Source organism: Corythoichthys intestinalis, chromosome 9 (assembly GCF_030265065.1).
Source record: "Corythoichthys intestinalis isolate RoL2023-P3 chromosome 9, ASM3026506v1, whole genome shotgun sequence".
NCBI classification, from domain to species: domain Eukaryota; kingdom Metazoa; phylum Chordata; class Actinopteri; order Syngnathiformes; family Syngnathidae; genus Corythoichthys; species Corythoichthys intestinalis.
This window is the reverse complement of record NC_080403.1, coordinates 27,580,003-27,600,082: the sequence shown is the minus strand read 5'-3', so window position 1 is coordinate 27,600,082 and position 20,080 is coordinate 27,580,003. Positions and strand designations below refer to the sequence as shown.

The window sequence follows — 20,080 nt, the reverse complement described above, 5'->3', positions numbered from 1 at the left end:
AAATTCTTTCGCATCTACCTACACATCTTTTATGATTAAAATGAGTAATTAGGGTGTTATAAAAGGTTTATTTATATGATCGAGAATGTGTGTGTGTATATTAACAAATATCCCAAAACCTAGAGTAAACTATTTAAGATGATGTCTATAAAGAAACATTTACCTGCCTTGACAAATTTAGGAAGTGATAGATTGATTCTGCCCTTCCCCTCCACCACAAAAAAAAAAATACAACAACCCTCTCATACTACTGTGCTTCTTGAAATCTCAGGAAATACATGCAGACTTTTCTGATCTGGTTCTGTTCCGTGGAACGAATGGTTAATCCAGAGCAGACTGCCTATCGAATTTATGAGCCTCCACTTAACAAGAAACAAGGCAGATCGACCATATTGATGAATACACATTGTTTGCTTTTGGTTATTTAGAAATAACAATGTGGAAATTTTAAACCATAATCTGTCTGTGACATTAATGGGAAATGGAGAGGATTTATACAGCGCTTTTACCTACATACTGTAATTACAAGGCATGGCAAATTTGTTTGTATAGCACGATTCAAGAGCCATAAGCAGAGATAAAATGATTTGTAAAAATCACATTGAATGGAGAGAAAGTTAAAACAAAGACAATTGAAACAGGAAATGAAATTATACATAAAATCACTTTAAATCCCCAATAGAATTATTTGTTTTTTTAATTCTATTTATTTCCATTTCTGATTTCAATTATTATTGTTTTTTTAATACTTGAAATCAGAAATGGAAATATTGCAGAAAATGAATAAAAAGCAAATAGCTGGAAATTTGAAATATATAGACAGTTATGAATATGCTGTGATAAACAAAAGAGTCTTTAGCCCTGATTTAAAGGAGCTAACAGTTTGAGCACACTTCAGACCTTCAGGTAACTTGTTCCAGAGGTGAGGATCATAATACCTAAATGTTGCCTCACCCTGCTTGGTTCTTGTTCTTGGAACATACAGGAGACTGGTTCCAGACGACATTAGGGGTCTAGATGCTTCATAGGGATCCAACAACTCAAGCATTTATTTTGGTCCAAGGCCATTAAGTGTTTTGTAGACGAGCAGTAGTATTTTATAGTCCACACCAGTGTTGTTTTTAGCATCCCTTTTAATAATCGTCTTAGTCTTTTGGACGAAATACTTATTAGTCATAGTCATATTTTAGTCATCTCTCAATGTTTTTGTCTTTGTCTAGTTTTTGTTGACGAAAACTCAAGGCTAAATTTCATCTACTAGTAGTTTTAGTCGACGTATACTAAAAATGTTTTCGTCTGTAAAATTTAAAAAAAATTTTACCCCAAAAATAAATCAATAAAAGTTTCCAACTATTTCAAATGAACATTGACGGACGAGCTCGTATTGTAGCGTCTATCTAAAAGGACAATGCCAACTTGATAATACACGCTCAGCAGGAAAACAGTACATTATTTAAAAATTAATTATACCCAACTGGACTCCACAAACTGTATGTAAAAAAATAAAAAAAGAGATGCGTTCTGTTAGCATTATCCTAATGCTGATGCAAACAACTTACATTTTAGTGTGATGATCACTCAGCACAAACCTTTACAGGCTAAAGCAACATTGTATATTCTCTCTGGCCAAGATTAGAAAACAAATCCTACCTTGTGTGCAAGCCTTGAGACTGGATGATACTGCACTGGTGAGTGGGGTTGGGGGGGGGGGGGGGGGGGGGTAGGCGCAGCATGTCACAAGAGTAACACAAGCAGACAGTGCTACGATTTTACTAGGCAGCTGTGTCATCTCTTAATTAACCTTGTTTCCGTGAAGAAGCTGAGAGCTGCACTATTTAGCAGAGAGATAAATGATATCGAATGTACAAAGTAAAATGAACAAAACGTGGGAACAAATATCTCAACAGTACGTATAGTTAACTTGAATGAAATGACATTTGGTTAATACGATTAGGAAATTCAAATCCAAATTTGAGTGAATTTCACCAAAATGATAAATTCCTGATATGGCACATTTAAGAGGACAAATTGTGGAAATAATATGAAATATGTATCATCCATTCACGAAATAAAAATTCTGGAGTGACGACAGGCCCAAACAGTAGTTTGAGAGGAACAATTGGATAATTTTACAAAGTGCACCAACTAATACTTTTTTTGACCCAGCATTTTTTACCTAATTCAACAATACTACTACCTTATAAACGGTTGAAGTATTGACCCTGAAAACCTTGGTCAAACCCTCCTGACCATTCTGGCCATCCTCTCTGACCTGGGCCTCTCGCATGCCTCGGTATCCTCCCTCTCTTTATAGGGAAAAAGAGAGAGATGTATGAGCATCCAGTCTTCTGCTTGGCGTCTCAAGTGATGGATTTAACCATTCGTGAGTACTTCATTTCCCAGCCTCATCCTCTACCTTCATATTTCTCTTGCAACCAGCATGTACAACCACCACAACAAGTAACCTGAAAGTATTGTTGTTTATAATTGCTTCAATGTTTTGTTTCAGTCTGAAATGTGTACTTCAACAAAATCTGCCTTTAAGCTTGATTTTTGTTTTCCTGTACTGCCCCAAAGCACATTGTCTGTCTGCAATTTGAATGCATTTTTACTTTGCTTGTCTATCCGCCTCCTTGTCTAAACTCATGATACACTTGAGAGGACATGATTAATGATTTTTGGGTCGTTATGAGTGAGTCTTTCTACATACAAGTAACTTGGTATTTCAGTTAACTACAATTTGGACAATAAGTAAAATGTATTCCAAAATTGAGTGGGTTTTTTTTTTGTTTGTTTTTCTTTTGTATCTTTATACCAATACATCCTTTCTCATTCTGCAAAATGAGATTGACTTTCTGTCTTCCCCCCTGAATTGTTCCCTCTATATCTGCCTCCTTTCCTTCTTTTTAACCTGTCTCAAAAGTGGACAAATGTCAGGAAAAAATGGAGGATTCAGGTGATTTATTTCATTCATGTCTGTTCTACATTTTTTTGTTTGCTTTATACAGGTCATTAAGAAATGAGTTACCTTCAGTTGTTACACTCACAAAGTTTAAGTAGTAGCTAACAGACTTTTTAGTAGTGAATATGTAAGGACTTTAGTCTGACTAGAGGTGTGTAATGTGTAGGTGTATGAAATTTCATTGAAGTGATAGTAAATGGACCTGTATATGTGCAAGCTCTTACTGTGCAACAGTTCCTCCCTCAAGATTTGGAGGTTATATTGCCAAATATAACAGATCGTGAAAAGCATGCCCAATGCAGCATTAGACTGTTGCATATATCTAATTTATAAGAGAAAGGAAGCATTCAGCGTTCATCGAAATCCTAATATGCAGGGATCTCCAAACCGGTCCTCAAGGGCCACTGTGGGTCCTGGTTTTTGTTCCAACCGATCAAGTACAGACAGTTTGACCAAAGATGTTTCTGCTAAAACACTTGTAAGACACCAGATTGATGCAAAGTGGGTATATGCCGGAATGAGATTCTGACGATATGATAACATTAAGCTTTACTTTGAGATATCTGGGTTTAAAGAAAAAAAAATTCTTTTTTCCATTGAACAGGATTTTTATTTTTCAAAACATATTAGCAAATTGGAACATAAGTATAATGTTAAGTTACACTAAATAACAAAAAAAAATGAAATATTAGAAATAAAATTAAAATAAATGCAGTCCTGTAGGTGAGCCTAAACCCACAGCCACAACTCAACATTATTACCAAAAGAACAAAAATAATTGAATTATTTTACATAAAAACCACGTGTGTATGACTTTTATCATATTTACATTATACACATTCTCTTTCTCAACACAAACAGTTGCCAGAGAGAAAAAAAAACACCACATTTTACCACGCTAGACACACCAAACATACTGGAGTTAACTTGTAGCTGTTGGGAAATGTTCATGACAATGTTTAATAACCTTTAATTTTGTATAAATGTGAAATCATATTGGAAGTATTGCCCCCTCGGCAGCCACCCTCGCAAACATGTTTTACATGTCGGTTGGCCCTCCTCTAAGCTGCGGCCGTCTGTAACTTTTCTGTAGCCTAAGTAGTCCCATACCAACGATTTCATTTTCTTCGATGGAGGAAAAGGTTCAGGAGATTTACCTCCTCCAGCCATCGTGTAGCATAGCTGAGTCACTGACACTGAGCAACACCTGTGGGGGAAAAATTGGCTAGTACCGTAGGGACGGTATGAAGGAAAATTTTTGCGGTTTTGAAACCGTGACGTTTTTGTATCATTATATATCTTGAAACCGATAATCGGCACATTTTGTAGTGCACAGGTGTCTTCTTGTTTTGTTGGAATGAACTCCTGCTCCCACTGTGGCCCTATGTGGAATAGTTTGGAGACCAATGCTATTATGTCTCAAACTTTGTTCTAAGGATGTTATGGTTCACGTGGATGTATTGAACCATTTCGGTTTGCATGTTCTTTTTGGTAAACTTGCGTACCGTTCGGTTTTGTTTTATGCATATTCTTTCCTCTAATTTTTTTTTTTTTTTTTTTTTATTATTAACCCAAGTGAAGCGCTGCATTCTGAACTGAAGTCCGGTTGGAGTTTCTTGATGGACGCCTTAAGTGTCGGACACTCTAAATAAGTAGTTTGCCCTTCACAGCCTATAAAGTCCCGTAAATAACAGGCATGACAAATGGCAACATGACAAATGCTAGCGAGAGGCTTGAGCCTAAAGACCGTCTGATTTCACTACTTGGGTCGGCCCGCCTCGGGCGGCAAGGGGCGCTGCGACTGTGCCAGCGGTGTTGAAATTTTTTTATACTTATAAAAGGACAAAAGAAAGTGGATAAATCCTTAGATATGTAGGCAATTACTGCACGGATATGTTAAGGGCACTGTCAGGGAATGAATGTTTAATCTACATCAGACATGTCCAAAGTCCGGCCCGGGGGCCAAATGCGGCCCGTGGTCAAATTTCATCCGGCTCCCAGCCCCTGTCATAAAATCAATAACGTCTGGCCCGCACACAGACTTAATAAATCAGTCAGCAGTACTGCTACCACCATATGAAGTAGCTTACACACTTAATGCTGCTCCTCATTTACTCATCAAAAGGCAGCAGCACTCTAAGCAAAATTACCCCGTGTAACCCTTTACTTCCAATTTTCTTAAATGGCGACAATCAACATAAAAAAGAAAGTTGACTGCGACGGCCGACGCTTCAAGGATAGGTGGAAATTGGACTATTTATTCACTAAAATACTGCCTCATTTGCAAAGAGATAGTCGCGATTTTTAAAGAGTTCAATGTGTGGCGATATTACCAAACAAGACACGCTGACATGTACGACAAGATTACAGAGAAGATACTCAACGAGAAATTGAAGCAACTTGAAGCTAGTTTTATTTCACAGCAGCAGTATTTCCCTAGAGACGAAAGAGAACGCCACAAAGGCTAGTTGCGAGATTGTTGAAATTATTAATTAAAGAAAATAATAAAGCAAATGTGACACACAGAATGGCTCGCTAAAATTTGCTTAAATATATTGTTCTACGTAAAGCACGTCAGCCAAGGTCGGCCCCCCACATTTTTACCACACCAAATCTGGCCCCTTTTGCAAAAAGTTTGGACACCCCTGATCTACATGTAAGAAAGTCAACTCGATATTGTCACTTTAGCAAAAAAACTTTCATCTTGGATAATTACAGTTGTCATGTTCAGGTTGTTGATGCTGAGGATTCAAAGCTTAGTTTTGATTGTTTATTCATAATTTTAAGATTTTATAATTGTTACAAAATTGTATTTAATGTTTTAATTTTATAAACTCAGAGCGTAATTATTTGAAATGTCACACAAAAGGGTCACTTTAAGTTATTTACACAAGTTCTATTGTTTACATTTTTTAGCTGTATGGATTCTCCAAACAAAGTTCCGTTGTGCTTTTGTAGCAATGACAATAAATATTCTGAATCTTTTTAAAAAATTAAAGCATTTGAAGTTTATTTTTTGGACCAATATGGAAACCAACTGAGCACTTAAAAAACCGAACCGAAATTACATTTTAGTGTACCGTTACACACCTACTATCTTCTTGAAACAATCTGGGACATAGCGTAAGAAAATAAAAACAGTACTCAGAGGCTGAGATAGAAGTTGCAATTGTATAGTTGAATGGATAATGGATAGGTTCCTGACTATTACAGGCCTGATGACAGAAAAGCCGGGCAGGCAATCATTCAAGTGACAATATGTGTGTGTGAGTCGAACTTGAAAACTTCTGTCCTTTGACTATAAATTAATGTTATTCCCTAAAAAATGTACCATACATACTGAATTGTAGAATTGTGCAACCTTATTGGCAGTTCACTTTAGGGGATGTACTCCGGTCTAATCCTAGCATGAATAGTACACAACAAAACTTGTGTGGAAAATGTCTTAATGCAATCAATGTGCTTTAATGAGCTTAATATTTTTACTAGTAGGACTTCTTCCATGCACCAGGATGGATTTGGCATTCCTCTTTAGGGAGTGCAACCCTCAAAAAAAAAAAAAAAAAAAAAAAAAAAAAAAAACATTTTGTGACATATAGACTGTATATGGAGAAATGTTTCAAAGCAACGAACATTGAATGAATGGGAGCTTTTTAAAAAATCAGGGCGGGACCATTATCTATTAGCCCAAGTATGCTATCAAACCTGGACCTTACCTTTGGAATAAGACATTAGGGTGTCCAAACAAGTCCTCATTATAACAGTACAAAAGTCCCTTTCTGTGGGAGCTGTCATCCATGTTAACATGACTTTAGCTCCTGCAGGCACATAACCATCGCCAGTTGTCTTATCCACAACATGAGTAAACCACTTTAGGTATGCCAGTGGGTAGACTGAATGGGCATGAACCCAACATGGCCAGTTAAATCAAACAAAGTTTTTGAGGGGCAAAACATTTAAACAACTCTGTAGAAAAATTCTGCTTCATCAAAGTCAATATTGATGAGGCATATTTGTCCCTTTTTGAGAGATAGGTATTTCCTTCATTAATGCTGTGTGATATTGTAGAACTGCATTACGTTATAGGTTAAGGTAAAAAAAAAAAATACTGGTAAAATTTTGCATATGCAAACAGGTGTTTAACTAGATGTGAGAGCTGAATGAATATTATTGTACCAAGAAAAAAGGTTATTTATTAAATATGACAAAATCTGTTCATAGTTCAATTGTCCATGTAGACCCTGTATTTGTTTTTTGGTGGTTCAGCATACCTTTTTTGTGTTTAATGGCATATGACCAAAATGTAAAATTCCGTCTGGATGCAACTTTTTTTTCCCTCACTCACAGAGTTGTCTCTTTCCTGAACTTTTTAATGTGCTAACATTTACACTTTGACTACAAGATTTGTTTTGTGCTCATTCAAAAATAGGTAATGGCCCAAAGGCAAGTACTGAATGTGATATTTACAGTACAGAATCCAGGCCACCTACTCACATCGCAACTCTATTGTAAATGATAATGCACAAGTCAATGGCCTGATAGATCAAATGGATAATGATGAGGTAATGTTGATTTTTGCAATGATGCTATTGCATCATAGTCCAAAATACATTGGAGTGCATTATCATGCTTATACCATGGCCATGAAAATTTAAAGCAAGATGAGATTGGAAGCTGTTCTTTTTCATTACCAGGAATTAACCAATAAGAATGAAGTACAATACATTAATATAGAGTAGCCATGGTATAAATTCATTCCACTCATTGTACATGATAGCATCATCAGGGCAGTCCTAAACTATTCATAAGAGTAAGCTTTTTAATTTGGCCAAGTTTGCTTGATCTGCCAAATATATACTTTTTTTTTTTTTTTTTTTTTTTTTTTTACTTTGATGACTGAACATAAAAAGCCCAGTTGTGAATATGGGACAAATGTTAGTCAGAGAAGATGCATATGATTATTAACATAACACAATATCACTACATTACTGCATGATGATTGTTGAATGTTGTTTGCATCCCCCATTTTGACCATATTTTCTCTGGATGTTGCCACTCTTTTTCTGCCACACTGACAGAGATGTGACATGTTATTTTAGTAATAGGACATGCCTATTTATTCACTTCAAACTGTACTTTCAGCTGTAAATGAGACATAATATACTAGTAAATGGGGGTAGGTAAAAACTAAAAACAATGCACATTTTCTTGAATGTAAGGATATATATAAATATATATTTTTTAAAAGTCTTTTCTAATATCCATTCCCAAAAAATGCTAACATACCAGCCAGTCCTTCATATTGTAAATATATTCAGGCTGCTGACATAGTCTCAAATAAAGATCACTTTTGGAGCAAAACATCAGAATCAAAAATATGTGAATAACTTATATATTTATCACTCCAGTGGTTGGCAGTTGGCAGAGTAACATGCATGTTCTTTTTATACACAATAAATGTTAAAGAACATATACAGTATATATATATTTTAATCTCAGGGGTGTGTTTGCTACATGTACATTGGCTGCATGCTGTAAACCCATGTATAACCTTTGACACAGAAGGTTGAAACTGTCCTCCAGATGGAACCCTAAATTTTGACCTTTGTGCAACAGAGAATGTTGGCCGATTAGTTACTCCTGCAAAAAAACTGGAGGACACCATTCGCTTGGCGGAGCTTGTCATTGAGGTACTACAGCAGAATGAGGAGCATCATGCTGAGGTCAGTGTTAATGTGCACGCACGCACACACGTTTAACATGTTATAGTTAATAAAGTTTTCAAGATTTCTTTTTTTGTCGTTTAGATAGATTTAGCCACATTAATGAGATTCATTTAAAAGGAACCTCGGACTTTGAGACTTGGAGGCTCTAATAAGCCACAATTGTTCTCTTTTACTAAAATATGTGATTAGAAACACAGAAAATATTGCCATTGATTTAAAAATCTATAATATTTAGTACTTGTTTTGACCTTTGGAGGGCACCATGTTTTATGGAAACTCGGGGTGATGACGTAGATTGTCACTCGATGAATATTACCGGGTTACTACAATTCCTTCACGCGACGAGACGTCCAACACATGCGCTTATCGGTTAAAAGCAGCCAGTACTTACTATTTGTGTTTTTATTGAGTCTTTGAATACCTTTTCATTGCCTCAAAATACTTTTTGCATGTGTTTCCCTCTCATACTTTTAAGCATAGTGTTTTCTTGTAGTTGTCAGGGACGCGGGCAGGCAGGCAGGTTGTGTGGACCCAATTGCAGGGAAACAAAAGCGGCAAGGCAGGTGAACTCAAAAAACGTTTAATGATATCTAACAAAAACACAAAGTACAACTGAAAGCACTGAGGATCAAAAGGGCAAGATTCAAACAAAACTTACTTAAATTGGAGTGACTGGTACACGAGGGCTTGGACCGGACTTGAAATTGACATAGACATAGACATAGACAATGACGCAACAAGGAGTGAACAGAAAATGGGAGCTTATATACACACAAGCAGACAAGGGGTAACGAGACAACAAGGAACAGGTGAGCACAGGAGGATAGACTAGGAGAAGGCACATCAGGTGAAATCAATGGGCAATCACAGGGACAAGTCACACTAGGAGAAAACAAACACAAAACCTAACAGTACCCCCCCCTCAAGGGACGGATCCCAGACGTCCCGACGAAAACAAAGTCCCAAACACGGCGAGAAGAAGGAGGGAGCAACATTAGCCCGTCAGGGCTAGTCAGGCGGGCGTCCAGGACGCCAGACGTTGGGCGATCGCACGGGTCAATCGGGTGGGCGCCTGGGGCGCCAGACGTTGGGCGACCGCACAGGATGATCAGGCGGGCGCCCTGGGCGAGGTAGGACTTTGCCGTTCATGCCGCCAAGCCGTGGCAGGAAGCGGGGAGCAATGTCGTCGTCATCGTGAAGAGAGTCAGGCACGCAGTCGTCGTCGGAGTCGGGCGGACCAGGAACTGAGTCTTCGTCATTGGGGTCGGGCGGACCAGGAACAGAGTCGTCGTCGGGGTCGTGCGGACCAGGAACTGAGTCGTCGTCGGGGTCGGGCGGACCAGGAACTGAGTCGTCGTCGGGGTCGGGCGGACCAGGAACTGAGTCGTCGTCGGGGTCGGGCAGACCAGGAACTGAGTCGTCGTCGGGGTCGGGCGGACCAGGAACTGAGTCGTCGTCGGGGTCGGGCGGACCAGGAACTGGGTCGTCGTCGGGGTCGGGCGGACCAGGAACTGAGTCGTCGTCGGGGTCGGGCGGACCAGGAACTGAGTCGTCGTCGGAGTCGTGCGGGCCAGGAACAGATTTGGGGTCGTCGTGCGGGCCAGGAACAGATTTGGAGTCGTCTGCTGGCGTGACAGCGCCTGAGTCATTGTCGTCGTCTGCTGGCGTGACAGCGCCTGAGTCGTTGTCGTCGTCTGCTGGCATGACAGCGCCTGAGTCGTTGTCGTCGTCGTCTGCTGGCGTGACAGCAGCGGAGTCGTCGTCGTCTGCTGGCGTGACAGCAGCGGAGTCGTCGTCGTCTGCTGGCGTGACAGCAGCGGAGTCGTCGTCGTCTGCTGGCGGGACAGCAGCGGAGTCGCAGGAGTCTGCTGGCGGGACAGCAGCGGAGTCGCAGGAGTCTGCTGGCGGGACAGCAGCGGAGTCGCAGGAGTCTGCTGGCGGGACAGCAGCGGAGTCGCAGAGTCTGCTGGCGGGACAGCAGCGTAGTCGCAGGAGTCTGCTGGCGGGACAGCAGCGTAGTCGCAGGAGTCTGCTGGCGGGACAGCAGCGTAGTCGCAGGAGTCTGCTGGCGGGACAGCAGCGGAGTCGACGTCGTCTGCTGGCGTGACAGCAGCGGAGTCGTCGTCGTCGTCTGCTGGCGGGACAGCAGCGGAGTCGTCGTCGTCATCTGCTGGCGGGACAGCAGCGGAGTCGTCGTCGTCTGCTGGCGGGACAGCAGCGGAGTCGTCGTCGTCTGCTGGCGGGACAGCAGCGGAGTCGCAGGAGTCTGCTGGCGGGACAGCAGCGTAGTCGCAGGAGTCTGCTGGCGGGACAGCAGCGGAGTCGCAGGAGTCTGCTGGCGGGACAGCAGCGGAGTCGCAGGAGTCTGCTGGCGGGACACCAGCGTAGTCGCAGGAGTCTGCTGGCGGGACAGCAGCGGAGTCGCAGGAGTCTGCTGGCGGGACAGCAGCGGAGTCGCAGGAGTCTGCTGGCGGGACAGCAGCGGAGTCGCAGGAGTCTGCTGGCGGGACAGCAGCGGAGTCGCAGGAGTCTGCTGGCGTGACAGCAGCGGAGTCGACGTCGTCTGCTGGCGTGACAGCAGCGGAGTCGTCGTCGTCGTCTGCTGGCGGGACAGCAGCGGAGTCGTCGTCGTCGTCTGCTGGCGGGACAGCAGCGGAGTCGTCGTAGTCCTCTGCTGGCGGGACAGCAGCGCAGTCGTCGTCGTCCTCTGCTGGCGGGACAGCAGCGGAGTCGTCGTCGTCTGCTGGCGGGACAGCAGCGGAGTCGTCGTCGTCGTCGTCTGCTGGCGGGACAGCAGCGGAGTCGCAGGAGTCTGCTGGCGGGACAGCAGCGGAGTCGCAGGAGTCTGCTGGCGGGACAGCAGCAGAGTCGCAGGAGTCTGCTGGCGGGACAGCAGCGGAGTCGCAGGAGAAAACAGGAGTGGTCGGCGCAGGCAAAAGACTGCGGGGAGTCGGCGCGGGCACTGGAACGAAGGTCAGACGGCGAGGCGCCGGGACAGGGACTAGGCGACGAGGCGCCGGGACGGGCACCTCGGGCAGCTTGGACGTTGGCGCGGGCACTAAACTGCGTGGAGTCAGCGCGGGCACTGGAACGGAGGCCAGACGGCGAGGTGCCGGGACAGGGACTAGGCGACGAGGCGCCGGGACGGGCACCTCGGGCAGCTTGGACGTCGGCGCGGGCACTTGACCGCGGGGAGCCGGTGCGGGCACTTGACTGCGGGGAGTCGGCGCTGGAGGAACTTGACTGCGGGGAGTCGGCGCTGGAGGAACTTGACTGCGGGGAGTCGGCACTGGAGGGACTTGACTGCGGGGAGTCGGCGCTGGAGGAACTTGACTGCGGGGAGTTGGCCCTGAAGGAACTTGACTGCGGGGAGTCGGCGCTGGAGCCTCGGGAAGCCACGACGTCAGCTCAGCCGCACACCGTCGGCGTTGACGACCACGCCGAGGCTTTTGCCAAGCGCCTTCAGGTGGCAGGGGCTTCATAATAGCCCCATTGGGCCGCAAGGAGCCTGGGCGACCCCGCAGACCACCCCGGGGGGGTCCCCGATAGATGGCCCAACGGGACCCCAGGTAGGAGTCTCTGGCAAGGAGCTCCGAACGGGACACAGAGGTAGGGGGGTAAAAAGAAAAACGATCAGAGGAAACAGAGGCTGTGAAATCAAAATCAGGGTCAGAATCAGAATCTGAGAATTGGAGATCATATAAATTATGATCCTCCTCAAAGACCGAAAAATCAGAATCCAAAAAAACGTGGCGAGGCAGAATATAATCAGGGGAACGGGCGGATGGTCGTCGGCGTGCACGCCGGTGCCGGCTTTTTCCCGCTGGGTCCACAATTGGTTGCGTCATTCTGTCAGGGACGCGGGCAGGCAGGCAGGTTGTGTGGACCCAATTGCAGGGAAACAAAAGCGGCAAGGCAGGTGAACTCAAAAAACGTTTAATGATATCTAACAAAAACACAAAGTACAACTGAAAGCACTGAGGATCAAAAGGGCAAGATTCAAACAAAACTTACTTAAATCGGAGTGACTGGTACACGAGGGCTTGGACCGGACTTAAAATTGACATAGACATAGACATAGACAATGACGCAACAAGGAGTGAACAGAAAATGGGAGCTTATATACACACAAGCAGACAAGGGGTAACGAGACAACAAGGAACAGGTGAGCACAGGAGGATAGACTAGGAGAAGGCACATCAGGTGAAATCAATGGGCAATCACAGGGACAAGTCACACTAGGAGAAAACAAACACAAAACCTAACAGTAGTAGCTTTAAAGCAGATTGTTGATCTGTTGACCACATTAGTCACGTAGCATTTTTAAACAACCCTTATTTGCTATTACTACGTTTAAGTATTTTCTTAAGGCATCTTTAGTATGTTCTGTATGTATGCATCGAAACAAAACAAGCTGAAAGCGCACTGTAGTACTTTGGGCGTCAAATTCACCTCTTGTAGGACGTTTCGGCGGTGTAGCACATTCTGGCAGAACATTTTTTTTCCTACTCTCGCCACCTCTCATCCCGTCTTTCCTGTTCATTTTGCTTTTGCGGCTCATTTTGTGAAAAATCAACAGTGCTGTCATGCTCATTAATGTTCCTGTCAGGTTCAAATTAAAAGGTTTGACCAGAAGAAATGTTTATGTCGCTAGAGTCATACTCTGGAAGCCCCGCAGCTTAATCATGTGACGTCACCCCCCCGCGACATCAACGACAATGGCGACCTACTAGTTAAACTAATTTTACAAACTGTATTAAAACGAAAACATCAAGAGGGGGTTCAATATCAAATTATTTTAACTCATAATAACGTTTATCTTTTAAGAACTTCAAGTCCTCCTATCCTTTAAACCAACACTAGTTAACTAGGTAACTTTTCAGTTTTGGTCAATTTTAACTATGCCGGTGGACAAAAGCCTTAAGGAAAACTGTGTTGCCCTTGAGGACCAGCACACACCTGCACAATGTTGTAAAATTGTGTTGTCTCCAGATGGATTAAACGACATTTCTGTTTCCAGCGGTTGTGTGAATGATGAATGTTAATAAGGTAATGAATCCAGATGCGGCTAAACAATAGCATACGACTGTTAGCAACCGTGTGGCTTAGTGTGGCTAACCTCCCAACCCCGAACTCGTCAGCGCTGACGAGTTCGCTTGGGAGGGGCATCACGGCAGCGAGTAAAAGCCGGGCCAATGTTTATTCTTGAGTATATATTTATCCCTGGTAGCCTGCCTTTTTATCCTCCTCGGACAAAACTTGTTGTCTCTTTTGTTGCTCTGCCATCTTTACAGAATTCGTGCGACAGCGTTCGCATCGACTTCCGTCTTTATAATGAAAGGAGGAATTGACGTGTGCCGTAAAGCAGTCAGCACATTTGTAGCTTTTTTGTGTGGCAGGGTTCCTACCACCCTCCTCAAAATTAATTAGTGCAGGTGAAAGCAATACAGACCCCCTCCGATATAAAAGAGTTGTCATTCAACTAGTTGTCAGTCGACATATCATCACAAACGTTATGAAAATATTTTATAAAGATTGAAAAGTTACCTTGTGTTGCTTCAAATGGAATGATGGGGCCGCTTTGATTGTCAGTGGATAGAATAGGCGTGTTCATACATCTGCAGCAATACAAACTGGTGTCTTTTCAAATGTGTCTGCAAAATGATCAAAACCATATCCTCGACCTAGACCTGGGCTAAAAACGAAAACTGTATTGTAAAAATAAATGTGATTAAAGGAGGGACAGAAACTGGGGTTTTTAGCCTGATAACTATCACAACTCAATTGTTCGGGTATAAAACATTCTTGTAGGTACTGGAAACACTATCTCATCAGCCTGTGGGTACATTCATTAGGGAGTTAACATGATGTGAATGTGCCAACATGTCAGCTCCTCAGGGATGTTGTTGAAGGACTAGAGTGGCTGTGCATGGAGGAAAACGAATGTTTTGGATGTGCTTAAGAATAGTTTTATCCCTTATAGCGCCTCCAATGTGATTATTCCATGGGGGTATATGAGTGTAGCAGTGCTCGATGGGTTATATTTTTCCTCTCTATTGATTTAATGAAGGAGCTGTGGGTAAGTGTTTAAGTAGCTTCATCAGATAAGTTGTATTTAATAAGGAGCTGCTGCTGTTTTCTCAAAGGGCAAATGTATGTGTTTGTCGTCCTGTGCATGGTTAATTGTGGCTTTTTCCCCCTCTGCCTCTTATATTTCTTCAACACACGCACTCGTCTCCCCTTCTCAATTTGAAGGCATTTGCATGGTGGTCAGACCTGATGGTGGAGCACGCTGAGACCTTCCTGTGTCTCTACTCAACTGACATGGATGCAGCTCTTGAGGTGCAGCCCCCTGACAGCTGGGACAGTTTTCCGCTCTTTCAACTACTCAATGACTTCCTGAGGATGGACTGTGAGTAGGAGTCAGGGAAATGAGATTAGCCACTCTCTCTCAGTGTTCTGGAAAAATATAGGGTTCATTCAGTACATAATATGAAAAAAATAAGCATCAGCACAATATAATTTGTATTCATTTAAAACGTGTTGTGATCCCTTGTTTCATTAATTGTTACTTTTTTCATTCTATGACAGTCAGTGCTAACGTTTTCCAAATATAGTGGGTCCAAATCATGTTTATGCTGTCATTATATTGTGTAAAAAGAGGTGTATTTGTCTCTTCATGTATGTGTGTCTTTGACTGAAGATAATAGTCACATCTTGACTCCGGTTGCTGCAGGCCTGCAATCTCTATAATGAACTGCATGCATTCTTGCCTGAGGGATCACCAAGGCGCTGTCTGTGGTCCTGTAAAGGATACACTTCACTGTTCACAATTCCGACTCAATCAAGTTGGGTGCTAATTGTCCCTGGGGAATGTGTCCCCTTTTCTTTTAGTCAACCGGGAGTCAAGGAGAAGTCAAGAGTGTAAGCCGCTCATTCAATGTAACCAAGATCATTACAAATCTGCTCATTTGGTAGTGCCTCAAATGGCCGCCGTTTTGTAATACTGAAAATGGCAATTGAAGTATATACAGGTAGGCATAGACAATTTTCCTATGAGCAATTACAAGTCACTTCACATTGCATTTCATGATATTTAACAGCCAACTTTCAGTGCCATTGACAACATGATAAATCAGCAATAATTATTTCGACTTGCAAGCAGTCCAAGAAATTTATTCATGAAGACGTCACTCATAACAAAACATTTCTACAAATTCAAGGCAAAATAAAGACCTCTAGCCCACTCACATACTGTACTCAGAATGTATCATGGTAGAGGCATCTTTTCAGCAGAAGGTCATCTTATTCGGTCCCCTTAGCAATGAACTTATGTAGCAGTAAATAGCCTTAGTACAGGACAGGCGCCAAAATCACGTTGCTGTTCGAGGAGTTAATGAGGACCAAAGCAGTGGTGTTTGGGTCACGGCAAGCCCTGAAAACACACTCCTGGACACAACACATCCAAGTGGACAACAGCCGCTGAAGTGGCTAATTGGGAGAGTGGCAATCAGGGAACACAACAAACATTGCACCTACTGTGTATCACTGACCTTGACTCCAATGCCAACACACACAAACACATACATGCTCAGAGGGGGAGAGAAAAACAAAGAGAGAGCGGGAGAAAAAAGCAAGCACGCTGCATGGAGCCGTGAGCCATTACTTTAGCACACACTGGCCTCCATTTTATCTCCTGCGGTCTTTGTCAGTGTTGCCTTTTTACCAGTTGGAAGCTGGCAGAGACAGGGAGAAGTGTGTGTGTGATTGGTTCCGATTCAGAAATACCCGGACAACTTCAAACCTGGATTGGACGCATAGTGCTTATACTGTGTCACACCTACGATAAGAGATGCAAAGTCACATGAAACAACACCCAATGGCATGCTTTTGTTTTCCTCCTTGAGCAATCATAATGATTGATTTTTGTTTTTAAATACTCAGGGATATAGTTGGAATAATGACTAAAACTATCACTTTAAAGTTATCTTAAGTTATGACTCACTGATATTCACCAATCCTTCATTCAATTTGAGAGCGAGATTGTTAATGTAAACTCAAAATTTCACAAATGTCCACACACTCACTTATCATAAAATTGCATATTTACAGTGGCCATTTACAGTATATTTTCCTCCAAACAGATAACCTTTGCAATGGGAAGTTTCACAAACACCTGCAAGACCTGTATGCCCCCCTGGTGGTGCGTTACGTGGACCTAATGGAGTCCTCTATTGCTCAATCCATTCATAGAGGCTTTGAAAGGGAATCTTGGGAACCTGTCAAGTAAGGAGACCTTGTTGAACTATGCCATTTTTATACCCTCTAATGGGGTAAGCAATTATTCACAAATGAATGATCTTTGTCACAGTCGTTTTACTTTATAAGATAAGATATTACATATATTAAAGCTTACAAAATAGCAACGTGAACATAACCTAAGCATGTTACAATAATAATTGCTTATTCCAAAAACCTAACCCTGCTCAAAAAAATGTATATAAGTAACTCATTTGCTATGAGTGCAATAACGTTTTAGAAGGCTGTATAAATTACTAACTGCTTTTACTTTGTAATGGTAATTCGGTGAAGATGATCATTAAGAAAGGAAGGAAGGAAAGTGAAAATAAAGTAATTACAGTGCCTCACATTTTTTGCTTATGTTCCTCATCGGATCATAAATTAAAATTGGGCTAAGGGTGAAACCTAAAACATTTAGGTTGGGAAATGACGATATTGCCTCCTGAGCCAAGGTTTGATGATTCATCATTGGTATTCCACATGGATTATTTGATCATTTATAATATACATATTTTCATATTCAGAAAGTGACATGAATTTATCGATAATGCATTTGATTTCAAAATTTTTTATGAACAACCTATTTTCGGAGTTGGAAACTCTTAGTTTTTCTCAATTGCTTTAGTACGTTTCTCAGACTTGAAATTCTCAAAGCTTCTTGTTCAACCCTCACAACATTGTATCAGTAGTGCACATCAAAAAAGCAGTTTCTCATTTCTTTGAGCAAGTTGCAGATGTTTTTTTTACATCCATGTAAATGATTTTTTTACAATTCTCTGCTGTTTTCTACATTATCACTTGTATCTGCCATGATGGTCAAAATGGATGATCATGGCTCTCTATTGAATAGTCTCACCTCCCACAACATTTCGTCATGAGTTAATTGTATAAGTCTTTACATGCAAAATGGATGAACATGTTGGCAGAATATGTAAACATGTGTGTGCTTATTTTTAAGCATTTTCATTACTTATTTTCTGAATCTGTCTTGAATTGGTAACCATGGGTGCTGCCATTACAGAAAAATGGTGCGCTCACCCATATTCCCATTCTGTGTTGTAAGGCCCCATGGCCTTACAACACAGAATGTCTTGTCAGTTTTTTAGACACACTCTGCAGGGACCTAATTCCTGAACATGAGAGGGTCAGATTCGGCATAACCTGTCAAAATTTGTAATAGTTTTGAATAATGTGAGTTTTCACCACTCCAACATAATCAGGGAATGGGTTGCAACCCACAATGTAATGGAGTTCCTCCCCACCTTACTCTCCATTCCTCAATCCCCAAAAATGTTTTTTCTCCTCACGGAGATGGCAAGTATATAATTGCCAGCCTCACACTCAGATGACTCTTCTGAATGCCATGAATGCAGCATGCAGTGACATCACAGCAGAGGCTGGATAAGGCATTCAAGAAGATTCTTTCCTTGCTGTATACTAAGAGAGGACATCTGTTGTGTCGTGGACGAAGATTTGTGGCCCAACAGAGGAACGTCAAGATGTGTCGAAAGAATGGGGGAGATCCCGACAGCATTCAAAGTTTAGTTGTGCCGATTGTCTTATGTTCACATTTCAAATTTTTCATTTTTGTTTTTCCTTTGTGATACTCAGTGCTGTCTTTTGCTTTCTGTATCGCAATGACATGGTCTATCAAGACTAGGGATGGGAATTGATACGATTTTTACGATTCCTATTCCATTATCGATATTGCTTAACAATTCGATTCTTTATCGATTCTCTTATCGATTCTAATTTCGGAAAAAAGAAGAACAAACATTTTGATTGGCATTAAGTTTGTTTAATCAGAAGTCACAACCTTACAAACTCACAACGAGGTCAAAAGAGGCCCAAAGCCTCAATGTTAACTGTGGCAATAAGTGGCAAATGCACAAGAATGTGTAACATTTTACTGAAACATTTTTCTAATAGAAATAAAAAATATTGGTATATTTTGGCATATAGGTCGTTGTTCTGCCTTTGGCAGTGTCCCCAAACTTCTTCCTGTGAGGGCCAAATAACTTTTCCCTTCTCTGATGAGAGGCCGGGGTCAGTTTGTAACAGAAAAAGTGTGACGATTGCAGGAGTGCGTAAATGTAAAAAAATTATTGTTTTTCAGAAAGCCACAATCAAATAACCCTCTGTGGATTCTTCACGGAACAAAAGTAAATAAAATAATAATAATAATAATATAATATAATAATAATAAATAATAATAGCACTATTAATTAAATAGATAATAATCAAATAACCCTCTCTGAGGTATTCCCTGAAAAAGGCCAGGAAATAAATAACACTACTGAGGGAGAAAAAAAAAAAAAAAAATTCAAAATGCTCTCTGGAATTGTTCAGGGGGCCAGACCAAATATGGAGCCGCGGGCCGTAGTTTGGGGACCCCTGCTTTTATTTACCAGTACAGTATATTGAAATGCATGCCTTTTAGTTTTTATGGTGCTTTCACGCTCAAGTGGTGGCGCCCTTGCGCTTCCTCACGCGAAGAAGAGCGCGCTCACGTGAAGAAGAAGAAATGCCGTATCCAAGTGAGTGAGCGAGTTAGTGAGAAAGGGAAACACTGCCACGAGCCTACGTTCTTTGTTAATGTTTGTAAAATATCTACAGAGCCAACGCCTGTATGTACCATCTTCTGTGTTGTTGTTGTGTGTTTCCAATCGCGATCGGACACTTAAATCCAGTTGTGTAGTGGTTTAAACGATGTGCTAATGCTAGCGAACGCATGCTAACTGTTTGTTCTTACTGTGTTAGCAGCTAATCATCGCTGATTTACGTTGATGCAAACCTGTTTGTTATTGGGGACGAAATTGATTTGTTTCATTTCTATTTTTAGTTTCAAGTGATGGTTGAATAAAGTCAGCAAATTATACCAACGTCTCCTGCATCGTCATTTGGGAGTTTAGCTAGCTGTATAGCCACGACTGAGCCTTAGCGTCTCGGTGAGGACAGTGCAGTCTATTCCCTCCCGATGCAGTTATTTCCACCTCGCAATGACTGCAAGTCGCTTTGTAATTTTTCCTCGTGAAGTGAAGACACACTTTCGAGCGTTCGAACCTACGTGCTGTCATTGTTATGTTTACGG

The 20,080-nt window shown here is 42.0% G+C and overlaps 1 protein-coding gene across 9 annotated transcripts in view; it reads left to right on the top strand.

Annotated features, from left to right (window-relative positions):
- The window catches only part of cadpsa (Ca2+-dependent activator protein for secretion a), a 162,693-nt gene that overhangs the window by 76,614 nt on the left and 65,999 nt on the right, over positions 1-20,080 (top strand). For 6 of the 9 annotated variants that reach the window (XM_057844977.1, XM_057844979.1, XM_057844983.1 and 3 more), the window contains 3 exons: positions 8,579-8,685; positions 14,944-15,100; positions 16,833-16,974. In XM_057844977.1, the coding sequence (XP_057700960.1) occupies positions 8,579-8,685; positions 14,944-15,100; positions 16,833-16,974 (406 nt within the window). Of the gene's footprint in view, positions 1-2,314; positions 2,384-2,923; positions 2,957-8,578; positions 8,686-14,943; positions 15,101-16,832; positions 16,975-20,080 lie in introns of all 9 variants that reach the window. The other 3 variants (XM_057844974.1, XM_057844980.1, XM_057844975.1) reach the window with 2 other exon arrangements.